Source organism: Cherax quadricarinatus, chromosome 64, assembly GCF_038502225.1.
Source record: "Cherax quadricarinatus isolate ZL_2023a chromosome 64, ASM3850222v1, whole genome shotgun sequence".
Classification (NCBI taxonomy): domain Eukaryota; kingdom Metazoa; phylum Arthropoda; class Malacostraca; order Decapoda; family Parastacidae; genus Cherax; species Cherax quadricarinatus.
The window spans coordinates 11160948-11183680 of record NC_091355.1 but is presented as its reverse complement, the minus strand read 5'-3'; the positions used below and the strand labels follow the sequence as shown (position 1 = coordinate 11183680).

The 22733-nt window shown below is 39.4% G+C and overlaps 1 protein-coding gene across 5 annotated transcripts in view; it reads left to right on the top strand.

Annotated features, from left to right (window-relative positions):
• The window catches only part of LOC128700023 (transcription initiation factor TFIID subunit 4), a 206434-nt gene that overhangs the window by 180974 nt on the left and 2727 nt on the right, over window positions 1–22733 (top strand). For 4 of the 5 annotated variants that reach the window (XM_053792954.2, XM_053792950.2, XM_053792951.2 and 1 more), the window contains one exon: window positions 16946–16981. The exons of the other annotated variant lie outside the window; for it this stretch is intronic. In XM_053792954.2, the coding sequence (XP_053648929.1) occupies window positions 16946–16981 (36 nt within the window). The remainder of the gene's footprint in view (window positions 1–16945; window positions 16982–22733) is intronic. 5 annotated transcript variants of the gene reach the window in all.

Genomic DNA, 22733 nt, shown 5'->3' with positions numbered 1-22733 from the left:
ATCTGCTGACAAGTCAACTCTCAGATATCTGAACACATTCGCTTCTTCCATACTCCCTCTCTCCAATGTGATATCCAGTTTTTCTTTATCTAAATTGTTTGATATCCTCATCACCTTACTCTAATCTATGTTAACTTTCAACTTTCTTCCTTTACACACCCTCCCAAACTCATCCACTAACCTTTGCAACTTTTCTTTAGAATCTCCCAAAGGCACAGTATCATCAGGAAAAAGTAACTGTGTTAACTCCCATTTTGTATTTGATTCCTCATAATTTAATCTCACCCCTCTCCCTAACACCCTAGCATATACATGTACTTCTTTTACAACTCCATCTATAAATATATTTAACAACCATGGTGACATTACACATCCCTGTCTAAGGCCTACTTTTACTGGGAAGTAATCTCCCACTCTCCTACACACCCTAACCTGAGCTTCACTTTTTTTTTTTTTTTTTAACAAGTCGGCCGTCTCCCACTGAGGCAGGGTGACCCAAAAAGAAAGAAAATCCCCAAAAAGAAAATACTTTCATTATCGTTCAACACTTTTACCTCACTCACACATAACCACTGTTTTTGCAGAGGTGCTCAGAACACAACAGTTTAGAAGCATATAAGTATAAGGATACGCAACATATCCTTCCAAACTGCTAATATCCCAAACCCCTCCTTTAGAGTGCAGGCATTGTACTTCCCATTTTCAGGACTCAAGTCCGGCTATATGAAAATAACCGGTTTCCCTGAATCCCTTCACTAAATATTACCCTGCTCACACTCCAACAGATCGTCAGGTCCCAAATACCATTTGTCTCCACTCACTCCTATCGAACACGCTCATGCACGCCTGCTGGAAGTCCAAGCCCCTCGCCCACAAAACCTCCCTTACCCCTTCCTTCCAACCTTTTCGAGGACAACCCCTTCCCCGCCTTCCTTCCCTTGCAGATTTATACACTCTCCATGTCATTCTCCTTTGATCCATTCTCTCTAAATGACCAAACCACCTCAACAACCCCTCTTCAGCCCTCTGACTAATACTTTTATTAACTCCACACCTTCTCCTAATTTCCACACTCCGAATTTTCTGCATTGGTCGAATGATAATGTAAAGAGAGTAGTAAGGGAGAAAAAGTTAGCATATGAGAAGTTTTTACAAAGTAGAAGTGATGCAAGGAGGGAAGAGTATATGGAGAAAAAGAGAGAGGTTAAGAGAGTGGTGAAGCAATGTAAAAAGAGAGCAAATGAGAGAATGGGTGAGATGTTATCAACAAATTTTGTTAAAAATAAGAAAAAGTTTTGGAGTGAGATTAACAAGTTAAGGAAGCCTAGAGAACAAATGGATTTGCAGTAGGTAAAATGAAAGGGGGTAAGGCAGCCGGGATTGATGGGATAAAGATAGAAATGTTAAAAGCAGGTGGGGATATAGTTTTGGAGTGGTTGGTGCAATTATTTAATAAATGTATGGAAGAGGGTAAGGTACCTAGGGATTGGCAGAGAGCATGCATAGTTCCTTTGTATAAAGGCAAAGGGGACAAAAGAGAGTGCAAAAATTATAGGGGGATAAGTCTGTTGAGTATACCTGGTAAAGTGTATGGTAGAGTTATTATTGAAAGAATTAAAAGTAAGACGGAGAATAGGATAGCAGATGAACAAGGAGGCTTTAGGAAAGGTAGGGGGTGTGTAGACCAGGTGTTTACAGTGAAACATATAAGTGAACAGTATTTAGATAAGGCTAAAGAGGTCTTTGTGGCATTTATGGATTTGGAAAAGGCGTATGACAGGGTGGATAGGGGGGCAATGTGGCAGATGTTGCAGGTGTATGGTGTAGGAGGTAGGTTACTGAAAGCAGTGAAGAGTTTTTACGAGGATAGTGAGGCTCAAGTTAGAGTACATAGGAAAGAGGGAAATTATTTCCCAGTAAAAGTAGGCCTTAGACAAGGATGTGTGATGTCACCGTGGTTGTTTAATATATTTGTAGATGGGGTTGTAAGAGAAGTAAATGCGAGGGTCTTGACAAGAGGCGTGGAGTTAAAAGATAAAGAATCACACATAAAGTGGGAGTTGTCACAGTTGCTCTTTGCTGATGACACTGTGCTCTTGGGAGATTCTGAAGAGAAGTTGCAGAGATTGGTGGATGAATTTGGTAGGGTGTGCAAAAGAAGAAAATTAAAAGTGAATACAGGAAAGAGTAAGGTTATGAGGATAACAAAAATATTAGGTGATGAAAGATTGGATATCAGATTGGAGGGAGAGAGTATGGAGGAGGTGAATGTATTCAGATATTTGGGAGTGGACGTGTCAGCGGATGGGTCTATGAAGGATGAGGTGAATCATAGAATTGATGAGGGGAAAAGGGTGAGTGGTGCACTTAGGAGTCTGTGGAGACAAAGAACTTTGTCCTTGGAGGCAAAGAGGGGAATGTATGAGAGTATAGTTTTACCAACACTCGTATATGGGTGTGAAGCATGGGTGATGAATGTTGCAGCGAGGAGAAGGCTGGAGGCAGTGGAGATGTCATGTCTGAGGGCAATGTGTGGTGTGAATATAATGCAGAGAATTCGTAGTTTGGAAGTTAGGAGGAGGTGCGGGATTACCAAAACTGTTGTCCAGAGGGCTGAGGAAGGGTTGTTGAGGTGGTTCGGACATGTAGAGAGAATGGAGCGAAACAGAATGACTTCAAGAGTGTATCAGTCTGTAGTGGAAGGAAGGCGGGGTAGGGGTCGGCCTAGGAAAGGTTGGAGGGAGGGGGTAAAGGAGGTTTTGTGTGCGAGGGGCTTGGACTTCCAGCAGGCGTGCGTGAGCATGTTTGATAGGAGTGAATGGAGACGAATGGTTTTTAATACTTGACGTGCTGTTGGAGTGTGAGCAAAGTAACATTTATGAAGGGGTTCAGGGAAACCGGCAGGCCGGACTTGAGTCCTGGAGATGGGAAGTACAGTGCCTGCACTCTGAAGGAGGGGTGTTAATGTTGCAGTTTAAAAACTGTAGTGTAAAGCACCCTTCTGGCAAGACAGTGATGGAGTGAATGATGGTGAAAGTTTTTCTTTTTCGGGCCACCCTGCCTTGGTGGGAATCGGCCAGTGTGATAATAAATAATAAAAACATTGCCCATAGACAGGACATTTCCACTGCCTCCAAGCACCTCCTTGCTGCTGCATTTACAACCCAAGCTTCACACCCATGTAAGAGTGTTGGTACTACTATACTTTCATACATTCCCTTCTTTGCCAACATAGATAACATTTTTTGTCTCCACATATACCTCAATGCACCACTCACCTTTTTTCCCCCATCAATTCTATGATTAACCTCATCCTTCATAAATCCATCCGCCGACACGTTAACTCCCAAGTATCTGAGAACATTCACTTCTTCCATGCTCCTCCTCCCCAATTTGATATCCAATTTTTCTTTATCTAAATCATTTGATACCCTCATCACCTTACTCTTTTCTATGTTCACTTTCAACTTTCTACCTTTGCACACACTCCCAAACTCATCCATTAACCTTTGCAATTTTTCTTTAGCATCTCCCATAAGCACAGTATCATCAGCAAACTGCAACTGTGTCAATTCCCATTTTGTATTTGATTCCCCATAATTTAATCCCACCCCTCTGCCGAACACCCTAGCATTTACTTCTTTTACAACCCCATCTATAAATATATTAAATAACCATGGTGACATTACACATCCCTGTCTAAGACCTACTTTTACTGGGAAGCAGTCTCCCTCTCTTCTACACACCCTAACCTGAACCTCACTATCCTCATAAAAACTCTTTACAGCATTTAGTATCTTACCACCTATTCCATATACAGTGGACCCCCGGTTAACGATATTTTTTCATTCCAGAAGTATGTTCAGGTGCCAGTACTGACCGAATTTGTTCCCATAAGGAATATCGTGAAGTAGGTTAGTCCATTTCAGACCCCCAAACATACACATACAAATGCACTTACATAAATACACTTACATAATTGGTCGCATTGGGAGGTGATCGTTAAGCGGGGGTACACTGTACTTGCAACATCTGCCACATTGCTCCCCTATCCACTCTATCATATGCCTTTTCTAAATCCATAAATGCAATAAAACCTCCCTACCTTTATCTAAATACTGTTCACGTATATGCTTCAATGTAACACTTGATCTACACATCCTCTACCCACTCTGAAACCTCCTTGCTCATCTGCAATCCTACATTCTGTCTTACCTCTAATTCTTTCAATTATAACCCTACCGTACACTTTTCCTGGTATACTCAGTAAACTTATTCCTCTATAATTTTTACTATCTCTTTTGTCCCCCTTCCCTTTATATAAAGGGATTATACATGCTCTCTGCCAATCCCTAGGTACCTTCTCCTCTTTCATACATTTATTAAACAAAAATACCAACCACTCCAACACTATATCCTCCCCTGCTTTTAACATTTCTGTCATGATCCCATAAGTTCCAGCTGCTTTACCCCCTTTCATTCTACATCATGCCTCACGCACCTCCCCCACTCTCAAATCCTGTTCTTCTTCACTCCTAAAAGATGGTATTCCTCTCTGGCCAGTACATGAAATTACCACTTCCCTTTCTTCATCAACATTAAAAGTTCCTCAAAATATTCTCGCCATCTACCCAAAACCTCCATCTCCTTATCTTCTAACTCCCCTACTCTGCTTTTAACTGACAAATCCATTCATTCTCTAGGCTTTCTTTACTTGTTAAACTCAATCCAAAATTTTTTCTTATTTTCTTATTTTCTCCCACTCTATCATCTGTTCTTCTTTTGCACTCTCTCAACACTCTCTTCACCTTTCTTTTACTCTCCATATACTCTACTCTTCTTATAACACTTCTGCTTTGTAAAAACCTCTCATAAGCCAACTTTTTCTCTTTTATCACACCCTTTACTTCATCATTCCACCAATCACTCCTCTTTCCTCCTGCACCCACCCTCCTATAACCACAAACTTCTGCCCGACATTCTAACACTGCATTTTTAAAACTATTCCAAAACTCTTCAACCCCCCCACCCCCCACCCCACTACTCATACTTGCACCAGCCCACCTTTCTGCCAATACTGTAGTTGCTTATATCTCACCCAAACTTCCTCCTCCCTTAGTTTATACACTTTCACCTTTCTCTCGCTTGTTGCCATTATCCTTTCGTCCCATTTATCTCTTACTCTAGCTGTAGCTACAACTAAATAATGATCCGATATATCAGTTGCCCCTCTATGAATGTGTACATCCTGGAGCCTACCCATCAACCTTTTATCCACCAATACATAACCTAGCAAACTACTTTCATCACAAGCTATATCATACCTTGTATATTTATTTATCCTCTTCTTCATAAAATATATATTACTTATTACCAAACCTCTTTCTACACATAGCTCAATTAAAGGCTCCCCATTTTCATTTACCCCTGGCACCCCAAATTTACCTACTACTCCGTCCACAACATTTTTGCCCATTTTAGCATTGAAATCCCCAACCACCATTACTCTCACACTTCGTTCAAAACCCCCCACGCATTCACTCAACATTTCCCAAAATCTCTCTCTCCTCTACACTTCTCTCTTCTCCAGGTGCATATACTCTTACTATAACCCACTTTTCATGTCCAACTTTTATTTTACTCCACATAATCCTTGAATTAATACATTTATAGTCCCTCTTTTCCTGCCATAACTTATCCTTCAACATTATTGCTACTCCTTCTTTAGCTCTAACTCTATTTGAAACTCCTGACCTAATCCCATTTATTCCTCTCCACTGAAACTCTCCCACCCCCTTCAGCTTTGTTTCACTTAAAGCCAGGACATCCAGCTTCTTCTCATTCATAACATCCACAATCATCTCTTTTCTTATCATTTGCACAACATCCATGCACATTCAGGCTTCCTACTTTGACAATTTTCTTCATCTTTTTCTTTTTAGTAATTATTACAGGAAAAGGGGTTACTAGCCCATTGTTCCCGGCATTTTAGTTGACTTTTACAACACGCATGGCTTACGGAGGAAAGATTCTTATTTCACTTCCCTATGGATATAAAAGGAAAAGTAATAAGACCAAGAACTATTAAGATAAAATCAAAGAAAACTCAGACGAGTGTGTATAAATAAACATGTGCATGTATGTGTAGTGTGACCTAAGTGTAAGTAGAAGTAGCAAGACATACCTGTAATCTTGCATATTTATGAGACAGACAAAAGACACCAGCAATCCTACCATCATGTAAAACAATTACAGGCTTTCGTTTCACACTCACTTGGCAGGACGGTAGTACCCCCCTGGGTGGTTGCTGTCTACCAACCTACTACCTACAACTTAGTACCTATCCCATACACTTGCAACATCTGCCACATTGCTCCCCTATCCACCCTATCATATGTTGTTTCTATATCCATAAATGCAATGAAAATTTCCTTACCTTTATCTAAGTATTATTCATTTATATGCTTCATTGTAAACACTTGATCTACACATCCCCTACCCATTCTAAAGCCTCTTTGTTCATCAGCAATCCTGCTCTTTGTCTTACATCTAATTCTTTCAATAATAACCCTACTATACATTTTACCTGGTATACTCAGTAAACTTTTTTAACACGTCAGCCAATTCCCACCAAGGAGGGGTGACCCAAAAAGAAAGAATAAAACTTTCATCATCATTTAACACTTTCACTATCACTCATACATAATCAGTCTTTGCAGAGGCGCTTGGATACGACAACTTAGACATCCCTCCAAACTGCCAATATCCCAAACCCCTCCTTTAAAGTGCTGGCATTGTACTTTCCATTTCCAGGACTCAAGTCTGGTTAACTGGTTTCCCTGAATCCCTTCACAAAATATTACCCTGCTAACACTCCAGCAGCTCGTCAGGTCCCAAAAACTATTCGTCTCCATTCACTCCTGTCTAACACGCAACTGCCCAGGGAGGTACTACCATACTGCCAAATGAGTGTAAAACGGAAGCCTGTACAGTGGACCCCTGCCTTATGATATTAATCCATTCCTGAGAGCTCATTGTGAGCCGAAATTATCATAAGGCGAATTAATTTTCCCCATAAGAAATAATGGAAATTTAATTAATCCGTGCAAGACACCCAAAAGTCTGAAAAAAAAAAAAATTTACCACATGAAATATTAATTTTAATACACACAAACTTAAGACATGCACAATTAATACTCTACTAAGAATAGAATACATGACACTTACCTTTATTGAAGATCTGGTGATGATTGATGGGATGGGAGGAGGGGAGAGTGTGGAAGTTGCTATTGTTTAGAAGGGGAATCCCTCTCCATTAGGACTTGAGGTATCAAGTCCTTTTCCGGGGTTACTTCCCTTCTTTTAATGCCACTAGGACCAGTTTGAGTCACTGGACCTCTGTCACACAACAAATCTGTCCATAGAGCTCTGTACCTCCTGTTCCTGTAAGATTTGCCCAAAATGAGCCACAACATTGTCATTGTAATAGTCACTAGCACGGCTTGCAATAGCTGTGTTAAGGTGCTTTTCATCCATAAAGGATTGCAGTTCAACCCACTTTGCACACATTTCCTTAATATTTGAAGTAGGCACAATGGATTCCACAACTGGCATAGGCTTCTCAGGGTTAGCCCCAAACCCTTCAAAATCTTTCTTAATTTCCATACTAATTCTCACCCTTTTTACCACAGGGTTGGCAATAGATCTAAGCTTTCTTGGGGCCCATGGTGATTTATTTTGCAGTTACAAGCACAAAAAACACTGAGATAAGGTGAAATGTACCGAATGTATGCATGGATGCGACCGCACTGGCTTGCTTGTAAATACTGGCACAGAGGCCACACATGGGACACGTCCCGGACGAATCGCATGAGGCGAGTTTTTTAGCGTGAGGCGAGGCAAAATTTTTGCGTTCAAATGTATCGTATGGCGTATTTAACGTAACGTGATGCCATCATAAGGCAGGGGCCCACTGTATTTGTTTTACATGGTGGTAGGATTCCTGGTGTCTTTTTTCTGTCTCATAAACATGCAAGATGTCAGGTACGTCTTGCTACTTTTACTTACACTTGGGTCACACTACACATCCTTGTACACGTTTATGTATACATACACATCTGAGTTTTATTTAATTTTATCTTAATAGTTCTTGTTCTTATTGCTTGTACTTTCATACCCATAGCGAAGTGGAATAAGAATCTTTCCTCCGTAAGCCACCCCTTTTCCTGTATAGCCTACTAAAAAGAAAAAGAAGAAAACCGACTCAGTAAACTTATTCCCCTGTAATTTTTACAGTCTCTTTTGTCCCCCTTCCCTTTATATAAATGAACTATACATGCTCCCTGCCAGTCCCTGGGTACCTTACCCTCTTTCATACATTTATTAAACAAAAATACCAACCACTTCGAAACTATATCCCCACCTGCTTTTACCATTTTTGTTATGATCCTGTCAGTTCCAGCTGCTTTACCCCCTTCCATTCTACATAATACCTCACACACCTCCCCCACACTCACATCCAGCTCTTCTTCACTCCTAAAAGATGTCATACCACTCTGGCTAGTACATGAAATTATTGCTTCCCTTTCTTCATCAACATTTAAAAGTTCCTCAAAATACTTCTTCCATCTTCCCAATACCGGCAACTCCATATCTACTAACTCCCCTATTCTGTTTGTAACTGACAAATCCATTTGTTCCCTAGGCTTTCTTAACCTATTTATCTCCAAATTTTTTTCTTTTTCTCAGCAAAATGTGTTGACAGTGCCTCACCCACTATTATTTACTCTCCTCTTGCACTCCCTCACCACTCTCTTCACCTTTCTTTTACTCTTCTTATATTCCACCCTTCTTATATTGGTTCTGCTCTGTAAGAACCTCTCATAAGTGACCTTTTTCTCTTTTATCGCACCCTTTACCTCATCATTCCACCAATCACTCCTTTGTCTTGCACCTACTCTCCTGTAACCACAAACTACTGCCCAACATGCTAACACTGCACTTTTAAAACTATCCTACCTCCCATTAATTCCCACTACCTATACTCTCACTAGCTCACCTTTCTCTGAGTAGTTGCTTTTATCTCACCCTAACTTCCTACTCCCTTAGTTTATAAACTTTTACCTCTCTCTTATCTGCTGTTGCCATTTTCCTTTTGCCATATCTACCTCTTACTCTAACTGTAGCTACAACTAAATAATGATCTGATATATCTATTGCCCCCTCTATAAACATGCACATCTTGAAGTCTACCCATCAACCTTATATCCACCAATACATAATCTAACAAACTAATTTCATTATGTGCTATATCATATCTTGTATACTTATCATCTTTTTCATAAAATATGTTATGGAGGGAGTAGTAGGTAAATTTGGGGTGCCAGGGGTAAATGTAAATGGGGAGCCTTTAATTGAGCTATGTGTAGAAAGAAATTTGGTAATAAGTAATACATATTTTATGAAAAAGAGGTTAAATAAATATACAAGGTATGATGTAGCACGTAATGAAAGTACGTAGTTTGTTAAATTATGTATTGGTGGATAAAAGGTTGATGGGTAGGCGCCAGGATGTACATGTTTATAGAAGGGCAACTGATATATCGGATCATTATTTAGTTGTAGCTACAGTTAGAGTAAGAGGTAGATGGGAAAAGAGGAAGGTGGCAACAACAAGTAAGAGGGAGGTGAAAGTGTGTAAACTAAGGGAGGAGGAAGTTAGGGTGAGATATAAGCGACTATTGGCAGAAATGTGGGCTAGTGCAAAGATGAGTAGTGGGGGGGTTGAAGAGGGTTGGAATAGTTTTAAAAATGCAGTATTAGAATGTGGGGCAGAAGTTTGTGGTTATAGGAGGATGGGGGCAGGAGGAAAGAGGAGTGATTGGTGGAATGATGAAGTAAAGGGTGTGATAAAAGAGAAAAAGGTAGCTAATGAGAGGTTTTTACAAAGCAGAAGTGTTATAAGAAGAGCAGAGTATATGGAGAGTAAAAGAAAGGTGAAAAGAGTGGTGAGAGAGTGCAAAAGGAGAGCAGATGATAGAGTGGGAGAGGCACTGTCAAGAAATTTTAATGAAAATAAGAAAAATTTTTGGAGTGAGTTAAACAAGTTAAGAAAGCCCAGGGAAAGTATGGATTTGTCAGTTAAAAACAGAGTAGGGGAGTTAGTAGATGGGGAGAGGGAGGTATTAGGTAGATGGCGAGAATATTTTGAGGAACTTTTAAATGTTGAGGAAGAAAGGGAGGCGGTAATTTCATGCACTGGCCAGGGAGGTATACCATCTTTTAGGAGTGAAGAAGAGCAGAATGTAAGTGTGGTGGAGGTACGTGAGGCATTACGTAGAATGAAAGGGGGTAACGCAGCTGGAACTGATGGGATCATGACAGAAATGTTAAAAGCAGGGGGGGATATAGTGTTGGAGTGGTTGGTACTTTTCTTAAACAAATGTATGAAAGAGGGGTAGGTACCTAGGGATTGGCGGAGAGCATGTATAGTCCCTTTATATAAAGGGAAAGGGGACAAAAGAGATTGTAAAAATTATAGAGGAATAAGTTTACTGAGTATACCAGGATTGTTGAGGTGGTTCGGACATGTAGAGAGAATGGAGCGAAACAGAATGACTTCAAGAGTGTATCAGTCTGTAGTGGAAGGAAGGCGGGGTAGGGGTCGGCCTAGGAAGGGTTGGAGGGAGGGGGTAAAGGAGGTTTTGTGTGCGAGGGGCTTGGACTTCCAGCAGGCATGCATGAGCGTGTTTGATAGGAGTGAATGGAGACAAATGGTTTTTAATACTTGACGTGCTGTTGGAGTGTGAGCAAAGTAACATTTATGAAGGGATTCAGGGAAACCGGCAGGCCGGACTTGAGTCCTGGAGATGGGAAGTACAGTGCCTGCACTCTGAAGGAGGGGTGTTAATGTTGCAGTTTAAAAACTGTAGTGTAAAGCACCCTTCTGGCAAGACAGTGATGGAGTGAATGATGGTGAAAGTTTTTCTTTTTCGGGCCACCCTGCCTTGGTGGGAATCGGCCAGTGTGATAATAAAAAAAAAAAACAGGAAAAGTATACGGTAGGGTTGTACAGTGGACCCCTGCATAACGATCACCTCCGAATGCGACCAATTATGTAAGTGTATTTATGTAAGTGCGTTTGTACGTGTATGTTTGGTGGTCTGAAATGGACTAATCTACTTCACAATATTCCTTATGGGAACAAATTCGGTCAGTACTGGCACCTGAACATACTTCTGAAGTGAAAAAATATCGTTAACCGGGGGTCCACTCTAATTGAAAGAATTAGAGGTAAGACAGAATGTAGGATTGCGGATGAGCAGGGAGGCTTCAGAGTGGGTAGGGGATGTGTAGATCAAGTGTTTACATTGAAGCATATATGTGAACAGTATTTAGATAAAGGTAGGGAAGTTTTTATTGCATTTATGGATTTAGAAAAGGCATATGATAGAGTGGATAGAGGAGCAATGTGGCAGATGTTGCAAGCATATGGAATAGGTGGTAAGGTACTAAATGCTGTAAAGAGCTTTTATGAGGATAGTGAGGCTCAGGTTAGGGTGTTTAGAAGAGAGGGAGAATACTTCCCGGTAAAAGTAGGTCTTAGACAGGGATGTGTAATGTCACCATGGTTGTTTAATATATTTATAGATAGGGTTGTAAAAGAAGTAAATGCTAGGGTGTTCGGGAGAGGGGTGGGATTAAATTATGGGGAATCAAATTCAAAATGGGAATTGACACAGTTACTTTTTGCTGATGATACTGTGCTTATGGGAGATTCTAAAGAAAAATTGCAAAGGTTAGTGGATGAGTTTGAGAATGTGTGTAAAGGTAGAAAGTTGAAAGTGAACATAGAAAAGAATAAGGTGATGAGGGTATCAAATGATTTAGATAAAGAAAAATTGGATATCAAATTGGGGAGGAGGAGTATGGAAGAAGTGGTTTTCAGATACTTGGGAGTTGACGTGTCGGCGGATGGATTTATGAAGGATGAGGTTAATCATAGAATTAATGAGGGAAAAAAGGTGAGTGGTGCGTTGAGGTATATGTGGAGTCAAAAAACGTTATCTATGGAGGCAAAGAAGGGAATGTATGAAAGTATAGTAGTACCAACACTCTTATATGGATGTGAAGCTTGGGTGGTAAATGCAGCAGCGAGGAGATGGTTGGAGGCAGTGGAGATGTCCTGCCTAAGGGCAATGTGTGGTGTAAATATTATGCAGAAAATTCGGAGTGTGGAAATTAGGAGAAGGTGTGGAGTTAATAAAAGCATTAGTCAGAGGGCAGAAGAGGGGTTGTTGAGGTGGTTTGGTCATTTAGAGAGAATGAATCAAAGTAGAATGACATGGAAAGCATATAAATCTATAGGGGAAGGAAGGAGGGGTAGGGGTCGTCCTCGAAAGGGTTGGAAAGAGGGGGTAAAGGAGGTTTTGTGGGCGAGGGGCTTGGACTTTCAGCAAGCGTGCATGAGCGTGTTAGATAGGAGTGAATGGAGACGAATGATACTTGGGACCTGACGATCTGTTGGAGTGTGAGCAGGGTAATATTTAGTGAAGGGATTCAGGGAAACCGGTTATTTTCATATAGTCGGACTTGAGTCCTGGAAATGGGAAGTACAATGCCTGCACTTTAAAGGAGGGGTTTGGGATATTGGCAGTTTGGAGGGATATGTTGTGTATCTTTATACGAATATGCTTCTAAACTGTTGTATTCTGAGCACCTCTGCAAAAACAGTGATAATGTGTGAGTGTGGTGAAAGTGTTGAATGATGAAAGTATTTTCTTTTTGGGGATTTTCTTTCTTTTTTGGGTCACCCTGCCTCGGTGGGAGACGGCCGACTTGTTGAAAAAAAAAAATGTATTATCATCAAGTCTCTTTCTACACAAAGGACCCCCATTTTCATTTTTACCCCTGGAACCCAAAACTTACCTACTGCTCCCTCCACAACAGTTTTACCCACTTCAGCATTTAGGTCCCCAACCACAAGTACTCTCTCGTCTAGTTCAAGACTTCCCACACATGCAGTATCTCCCAAAATCTCTCTCTCTCTTTACACTTTTCTTCAGGTGCATAAACACTTAATATAACCCACTTTTCACATCCAGCCCTTACTTTACTCCACATAATCCTTGAATTTATACATTTATAGCCCCTCCTTTCCTGCTATAACTGATCCTTCAACATTGTTGCTACTCCTTCCTTAGCTTGAACCCTATTTGAAACTCCTGACCTAATCCCATTTATTTCTTCCCACTGAAACTCTCCTACCCCTTTCAGCTTTGTTTTGCATAGAGCCAGGGCATCCAGATTCTTTTCATTCATAACATCCACAATCATCTCTTTCTTATCATTCACACTATATCTATGCACATTCAGATTAAATGGTACACCTTGGTTTTATGCTCAGTCCACTCAATAATTTTTCTGTCTTATTTAGCTTTTGTGACCTACAGCTCTTGTCATTAATGCTCGCTGGTCCCTTCCCCCTTAAAATCATAACCACAAGATAGGTAATCACCTGTGCTTTAAGACTCTTCAACTGTCTGAGAAGTGATTAACACACATTCTTCAGGGTTTCATGGGGTAAATTCCCCCATGACTCATGGTTGCTTTCTACAGCCATGGAAGTGGGCTGATATCCTTCTTCTAGTAAATCTCTATCTCAGCCCAGAGGTTCTTAATGGGGTTGAAGTCTGGGAAGTTTCCTGGCTGATCATCAAAGAAGGATACCTCACAGTCATGAAGCCATTGAATAACAGATTTCACAGTGTGGCGAGTAGTACTATTTTGCAGAAAAACCTTTCAAAACACTCGAGTGAAAGATTCAGGCAAGTGATAATAGACCAGTTCTAGGTTACTTTTACAGTTAACGTTAGTGGGCATATTTTCTAGACTTCCTTGGATGTGTTTTGGTGTGGGCACGTCACGAATGCTGTCCTTGGGGAACCAGTGTGACCAGGAACTCGCAGGACTCTTACACATGCTGGGTTTTACTGTTTCCTTCATTTGACACAAAAGACAGTTGCAAAGATCATTGGATTATGTAGTCCAGTGATCTCTGCAATTATCTTTTGTGTCACTGACTTACTTCTGCCCATATTAATTTACCAGTAGCCATAAATTCCTGACAAGACCACAAGATGCAGGGGGGACCATGGACAGAAAGCTGTCCATCACACAGCCCCAAAAGGCATTTAGGATGCAGCTAGTAGCCATAGGAAGTCCTGAGACATCCTGCTTCGAGTTGCCTGGCCACTTAAACTTTTTGTCGCTTTAGCAAGTGTGCCAGGGTAGGGTATTACTCTTTGGACATTCAGTAACGTTGGGTGTCTTCTACCCAGTGTACTTTTAATGACAAGCATTGTATGTGTCATTCTTTTCAGGTGACATTCTTCTTGTTCTTTTTATTCGTATGACTTGATGCTTCGTTGATACCAAAGGCCCACACACCAGTTTTAAGTTTACATAAAATGTTTCATTTCTTATGTATGAATGCCAAGATTTTCATACTTATTCTTGGTACCTCCAGCAACTCTTGTACACCTCTTGGATACCATAGTTATTATCCAGAGACAAGATGGGCTGATGAAAAGATAAAAAATTGATTTGCTAACACGTCTGAGTATAGTATGGGACACACATTCTTGGAGAACTGGTGGCATAGAAGATTGTTTACAGTAGGAGCAAGACTAGGTCACTCTCATAAAACAGTGATCATACCCATAGGTTGGCTGTGAGGACGGGAAATAACCCGTGGCATGGTATATTTTCTTCTAGATTTGTGCCATGCTAAATGAAGGGTACAGCATGCTCTTTGAAACTGTTGCAAGTTTTCAACCATGTTGTTTAAAAACGTGTTAAAAATGTCATGTAAAACGAGGGTCTACTATACATGGAAATACAACCTCTCCTCACTTAGTGACGTACTTGTTTACTGACGACTCAGACTTAAGATGGGCTCTCTGACAAGTATGCATGCCTAAATAATGTATATTAGAGCTGATTTCCTTTATTCCATTTATTATAATATACAGTATGCTACTGTATAAATATTTAAAAATATATTAAAAATTATATAAATGGTGCAAGGGTGACATTAAAGCAGTATCAGAGATGGTTGACATAAACCCACTACCATTATAGTATGCTCCTCATTTAGTGACGAATTTGTTTATCGACGTGGTATTAGAAACGGAACTCCGTCGTTAAGTGAGGAGAGGCTGTAATATGGGCTGGTTCTGCAAGTCTAATTTGTCAATTTGTCGGTATTATATGCCTTTGAGCTATTTTATTTGTCAGACATGAAAACCTGCTTTTGATACTGACATACGTCATAAGTGTTGCTCACATGTCTAACCACAACTTGTTAGACACAGCAACTTCATGGCATTTTGGTACAGAAAATATCTTGACTTCATAAAAGTCAGTTATTACCTACAAGGAAACTGGAGAATTTCTACAATTCTGTTGTTAAATCTCAAGCCCGCCTTGAAATCTTCAGGCTTGTCCTACTTCCACTAGCAGGCCCAGTCTTCTTGTGACCAAGAATACTAGTGCTGCATCACTTCACTTGTTCCACCTCTGCAACTCAGTTGCTAAATCTCTGGCCCATCTCAAAATCTTCAAGACAAACTTGTGACTATGTGTACAACTGCCCCCTGATGTTGGGTCACCTTAATGCAGGGGAGAGATTTGTGGTTTGTGCCTGTGGGTAGGGAGCCTCCTCTCTGAGAGGGGTTGCCTAAGAACCCAGCATCTCTTTCAGTACAAATGGTGAGGATATTCCCTTTGCCTAATTTTTCTCACTCTCCTGTCCAATGACATGGATTGTGGAATGTGAAAAATATATTTGAATAGTTTTACTTGTGATTATGATTTATGTAATATGAGAGTGAATTAGTCACAACAGTAGCAAGCTGGTACTGATAGTATAAATTTGTTACACAATATAATGCTAGGAATGGAATATGTTTAAAGTGCTGAATAGCCAAAAGATTCTAGCTTAGTGAATACAGTGCAACAACGTATCTACAACTGCTACATTGCACCTCTTTTGCCTCACTAGATTTCCTGTAAAATTCTTATTCTTAGTAGTCTGTATTATTGATAAAGCCTTTGGTAAACAAAATATCCTTCAAATAAAAATACTCAGGTTTTGTACATCTTAATTCATCAATTTGTCAGTAATGTTTGGTATATGAAACTTTGATCTACCGTACCTTCTTGGCTGTCTGTCTCCCGAGTCCAATTGGGTATGTGTGGCTTGTGCAGGAGCTGGCTGATTCTTGTGCAAACCACATAGTCAGATAATAATTGTTAGAGTTTAGTGAATTAGGACTTAATTGAGCACCACAGAACTTACTGGGGCTATCAGAAATAACTAATGACATATTTCAAAATAGGCCTCCATGGCCTTTCCTACAGAAATACTTCTTGTTTTCATATTTCAAAATGGAGTTTGGCTTGCACAACAGTTTTTAAAATTAAAATAGTAGAATTGTTTGAGGGTTGGAAATTACACTCGCCCATACAAGTAATATGCAGCTAAAATGCAACAAAAGAGGTAGCTAAACAATGATTTGCATTTTGAGTCAGGGGTAAATATCCAAAGCATGAAGTGGAAATGAGCTTCCCTACCCTAGATACCTCTTATTTTTCCAAACAGTCAGACAAAATGTGTGCCTACTTTGCAGATTGGGTAGTATTCTCTCTCTCTCTCTCTTTCCAATTCATTTTGCATTTGTTTCATTTATTTTTCTACAATAAATAAAATAAAAACAAGAATGTATGCCTGAACATGCATTCGCACATGCCATAAACACAGTACATCAATCTCACACATGCATGTATACATACAGAATTTTAATAAACGTCTATATTTTTATGTTTGATGTTTTCTAATGTTTCTTTTTTTTTCTTTTTTTTTTTTTCTTTTTTTCCCTTCTAGGGTGCAACTTTTAGTGGAACATTCACGCAAAAATCGGTAAGCTTCAGCTAAGTTCGCATTCTAACATTTTTCAGTTTATGATACAGTAATATGTTAAACGATAAAACCTTTTTTTTTTCTTTCTTCTGGTATGAGTATACTTTTTTTTCTTGCTCTTTCCTGGTATGATTATAAATTTATTGTAATAAACTCTTTAACCCTTTGGGGGGTTTCGGACGTACTAGTACGTCTTATGACCCAAGGTTTTTGTTGTACTAGTACGCCTAAATTCTAGCGCCCTCAAATCTAGTGAGAGAAAGCTGGTAGGCCTACATATGAAAGAATGGGTCTATGTGGTCAGTGTGTGCAGTATAAAAAAAATCCTGCAGCACACAGTGCGTAATGAGAAAAAAAACTTTGACCGTGTTTTTGGATTGAAACAGCGACTTTGCACTGTATTTTCGTATGGTATTTATTGTTGTATACTAGTTTTCTTGGTCTCATTTTATAGAATGGAAGACATGTTACAGAAATTGAGATGATTTTGATTGGTTTTACAAAGAAAAGTACCTTAAAATTGAGCTAAAAGTAGCAGAAATGTTCGATTTTTACCAAAGTTCAAAAGTAAACAAATCATGCCAAGCGTCCAATACACATCAACTGGCAAGTCTAATATTCTTTCACAATTGCGCTGATATTATTTATACCATTTCTACACTAATGCAGTAGTCTGCATAACAGTAAATCTTATTTTTTTTGTAAGAATAAAAATTCAAAGTGGAAAGCCAAAGAAATATAAGAGGGGCCTGGGGATGTGACTAACGAACAGAGAACTTGTTATTTTAGTGCCAGGAATGTCTTTCTTGTTTATTCTGGACCCTATTTGGAAATTGGCATCTTTTGAAATTTGTGTGAAATTGGCAAAATTGCTAAATTCTGACCACTTTATTGGATAATTGAAATCGGTAAATGGGTTGTTTCTTGTACTCATTCGATAAAAAAAATGGAGTTCTAGTGAAATAGTTATGATTTTTGTCAACTAGTACACTGGAATTGGCCGAAAATAGGGCTCAAAGTGGGCAAAATCACCGATGCGTAAACATCGTTGAGATGGCTAACTTCACGAGAGCATAATTCTGTAAGTTTTCCATCAAATTTCATACTTTTGGTGTCATTATGATCAGGAAAAGATTCTCTATCTTTTCATAAGAAAAATATTATTTATTTATTAACACACTGGCCGATTCCCACCAAGGCAGGGTGGCCCAAAAAAGAAAAACTTTCACCATCATTCACTCCATCACTGTCTTGCCAGAAGGGCCTGGTCACAGACTGGGCCGCGGGGGCGTTGACCCCCGGAACTCTCTCCAGGTAAGGGTGCTTTACACTACAGACCCTGAGTACAAGTCTCTGAGAGGACCTGTCGACCCCCAAAGGGTTAAAGAACTGTCACTTGAAAAATCAGAATTTTCAAGAAACCTACATTTTCAGGATTTGCCAAGTTATAACTGGCATGTCTCATCTTGAAAAATTTTGGTACCACACTGCTGCACCCTTTTTTTGGGGAGGTTGCTTAATTTATTAGTTTATATTATGTATTGTTAATCGACTTTATGTAACTACACATTTATGTTTAGTAGGGAAAAAAGAATCGATATTCATGAAGTTAGCATATTTGAGGAACCCACATGGCTACTTTTTTCAGTGTATCAGTTTTAACCTTTTCACTGTCACAACTCCCAAAATTGAAAATGCCGATAGTGTCATGATTTTTTCAGAAAAAGACGAATAATTTTATCTTCTGAAATATTAAAAATTCTTTTCTGAAGGTAATGATACCAAAAAATTTACGGAAAATTTCTGGAATTACGCAAGTGCAAAGTTGGGATCTGGGTGCAATTTACGCCTCAGCAATTTTGCCCATTTTGTTTCTTACTTCAAGCCAGTTCCATTGTTCGGTTTGACTCAATTCCTACCTATTTCATTAGTGTGCCATCCATTCTATCAATTCAGCACAAGAAATGCCTATTTATCTATTAAAACTACACAATAAAGCACACAGAATTTGGTAGTTTGATCAGTGTCATACAAAATTCAACAAATTCCAATTTAGAAACAGTCCAAAATAAACAGTGTAGGCATTGCAGCCACTAAAATTTTTCTTCTCTTCATTAATCCTGTTCCAGTGTCTCCATTTTGAATCCATCATTGCACAAAAAAAATCCAAGTTTTACCACATTCACCGGATAATTAGTATAACGAAGAATGCTTATTCACGGTTTAGGCCATTCCATAATTGAAGCAGACCTTGTAAAAACCCATGAAACAGACCTGGGAATTCTACCCTTCCTCAGGAAAATCACCAAAAATTTTATATTTCTGGCACTTTGAGGTCTATTTCAAGCTACTTACAGTCTGAAACTGACCAAAACTATATCCCTTTCACTAGTATGTCTTCCTTCTATCAAATGATACTAAGAAACAGTTAATAATAATATTAAAACTACCCTAGAAAATACTTTAAGGTCATTATGTTAAACCAAACACTAGGTCAGTAAGGTTTACTTTCTCCATCATGCACTGTGTCAGGGCAGGATTATTTTTATACTGTACACACCCACTGCACATACCCATTCTCTCTTGTCTGGCCAAAATTTACCACTTGCAACACAGTTGAGGGCACTGTGTTTAAAATGTAGATATGTATACATGAGCAACACTGGCATCAATAATGTAGATTTGCACGGGAGACAGTGAAAGGGTTAAGGACTTTACTCATTAATATTTTTGTATGCGGGTGTGTGTGTGTGTGTGTGTGTGTGTGTGTGTGTGTGTGTGTGTGTGTGTGTGTGTGTGTGTGTGTGTGTGTGTGTGTGTGTGTGTGTATATATATATATATATATATATTTTTTTTTTTGTTTTTTTTTTTATTTATTTGTTTATGTACAGCTGTCTGTGCTTAGGGTTCCATTAACCAATTAAGGAACAGCTATCAACTGTTACACCTCAGAACTACATCACCATTTTGCTGCTTGTCACCAATCCAAATGAATCTTTCTCATCCTTAAGAATTCTTGCTATGTATGTGAGCATTCAGCTTGCCCTTTCCTCCTGGAAGATGGTGATCTGCATGCCTGCCGTTTAGTGCTTGTTGTATTATCTCGATATTCTATGTTAATTGTGTCTTGCTGAAGCTACAGAATATATCACTGGGGACTTACTTGCCAACAATGTTGCTGATTTATTAGTAACTCACCCACCACTTAAACACATTCTCTGCTCAGATTTACAGATGTGTCCTCAAAAAGGACTCATTGTACCCTTTGTGCTTCTATCACTGCTCTACACCATCCACATCATAGTTTGTGGTTGATGGTCATTTTGCAGTTTTTTCTCTTGGTGTTAGCTCGACATCTTCCCAGACCATCCATCCACTGAGTCACTCTCCTGTTCCTCATTTGAATAACTGATTAGTGAATGTATGGCACAGTTTTTTGATACTTTGGCTTATGCTATTGGACAACTACATAATATTGCTGCTCATGGTGTTACTTCTGGTACTGTACCAGCAGCATTTTGCTGTTGTTTCATCTACAAAGTACCTGTCCTTGATATTTTTGGATTTGACCTCCACCCAGGTTTGGCTGTCTCTGATATTCCCCATACAAATGACACTGACACCCAATACCATGTCAACTCTCCTTCATTACTATGAGCACTTGGAGATTTGCCTGTTATTTGAAGTACAGTGGTATCTCAAGTTTCGAACAGCTCCCAACTCATACAGTTATGTAAGTGTATTTTTGTAAGTGTTTTTTTGTGGGTCTGAAACGGACTAATCTAATTTACATTATTCTTTATGGGAACAAATTCGTTTGGTATCGGCACTCGAACAGCCTTCTGGAATGAATTAAGTTCGTAACGCGAGGTACCACTGTATTTCAGAAAAAAACTAGTGTTCAGTTTTAGGAGGTTTTCAATCTTATCTTCACTGTGTAGGTCAACAGTTAAGCTAATACTCCTTTGCTCCTTTTATATCAGTTACCACTATCTGGCAGTGCAGTTCAGACTCCAGACAGCCTCTTGGATCTTCACCTATGTTTAATGACTTCTATATTGTCACCTATGGACTAACGGCTTATTACTATTAATTTATCAGGACAACATCCGGGTCATGGACTTGACATCACTTTTCACATTTACCACCAAGGATGCATTGATTATTTAGCAGCTCAGTTGCATTCTGGAGCTGTCGTGCTCAGGCAAAGTTATTGTACATCACTTTTATTGGCTACTTTCATGTCTTCTCAATGGCAATTTATTCTTAACCAGATTTTGCAGTCCACGGGGAAGTGGAACAGAATACTTCCTCTGTAAGCCATGTGTGTCGTAAGAGGCGACTAAAATGCTAGGAGCAAGGGGCTAGTAACCTCCTCTTCTGTATACATTGCTAAAGTTAAAAAGAGAAACTTATGCTTTTCTTTTTGGGCCACCCTGCTTTGGTGGGATACGGCCGGTTTGTTGAAAGAAGAAAGAACCCGGCTTTGCAGCTCTGGGTAGCAATGGCTAATCAGCACCTTGATGTAAGATGGGGTCAGTCTCTTCATACTCAGCCTACCCCTATGAAAGAGCATACTTATCTTGCATTGATGTGAAGAAACATCTTTAGCAATCAAGGCTACAGGTCTTGTTCTAGGCATTTCCATGCCATGTCTGGAAGAGGTTCTCTCTCCTGATGCCACTCATTCTGTCAGCATGAAAGCTATGTTGAGAGGAAGGTCACAGGCACACCACTAGGCTTGGAAGGCCCTCAAAGGTCTTCCGGTGGCTAGGGCAATGACTCACAACATGAGGGGCCCGTCTGGGTCCTTGATACTGGTAGTTCACATTCCTCTGGACCTCATCTTGAATGCCGTGAAGATGAAATGTGCTTCAACCTTCTCATGGAACCATAGTAATGTACTCAGCATACAGATGTTACCTTCCTTGGTCATCAGTATACATGTATTACACTTTGAGGTTTGTGCCACTTCAGTTTTTATCACCTTCCCTAACTCTTGACCCTGTTCATGACTTGTTCTCATATCTGTATTATGGAACACTGAATGTCACTATCCTTCCTCCATGTGTCCAAAATGTGTCCATTGGCAAGGCAACACAAAGGTTCACAATACTCCACCAGGTTTCTTACCTTTCCAAACCTAGACAGTAATATACATTTCAAACAAGGTGACCATCCTAACTCATCATTTTAGTTGTAGGTATGTTAAGGTATATATTGGTATAAATATCGGAAATAATATTCCCCAAATGATCATTCGAGAGGTAATCACACATAGAACAGATGGTTCTCTAAATCCTTAGGTTAGTAGATTTCCATAGGGATAATTAGATTCCCAGTATGTGCATTTGTTTATGAACAGTTACTGGTGCTGATCCAGCTACTCTTTGTGAGTATATATAGAGAATGCTTAGGATTTTTTAGTTCATGGAACTCAAGACACAGTCAGTTTTTCTTATTTATAAATAATAGTGTATGTTTATTAAATGTGTTTATGTATTTATATGCGTATTTGTGTATATAAGTCTGTACGTCTTTTTCTTTCTTGTTGTTTTTATCTTTCTCATTCTTCTTTCCCTCTTCTTTTTCTTTCTCATTTTCTCTTTTCTTTTTGCTCTTTCTTAATTTCTTTTCTTTCTCTCTCTTTTTTTCTCTGTTTTTTCTTTATACTTTTTTCTTACTTTCTTTGACTTTCCTCTCTCTTACCTCTCCTACTTTTTATTCATTACATTCTTTGAAATATATAAA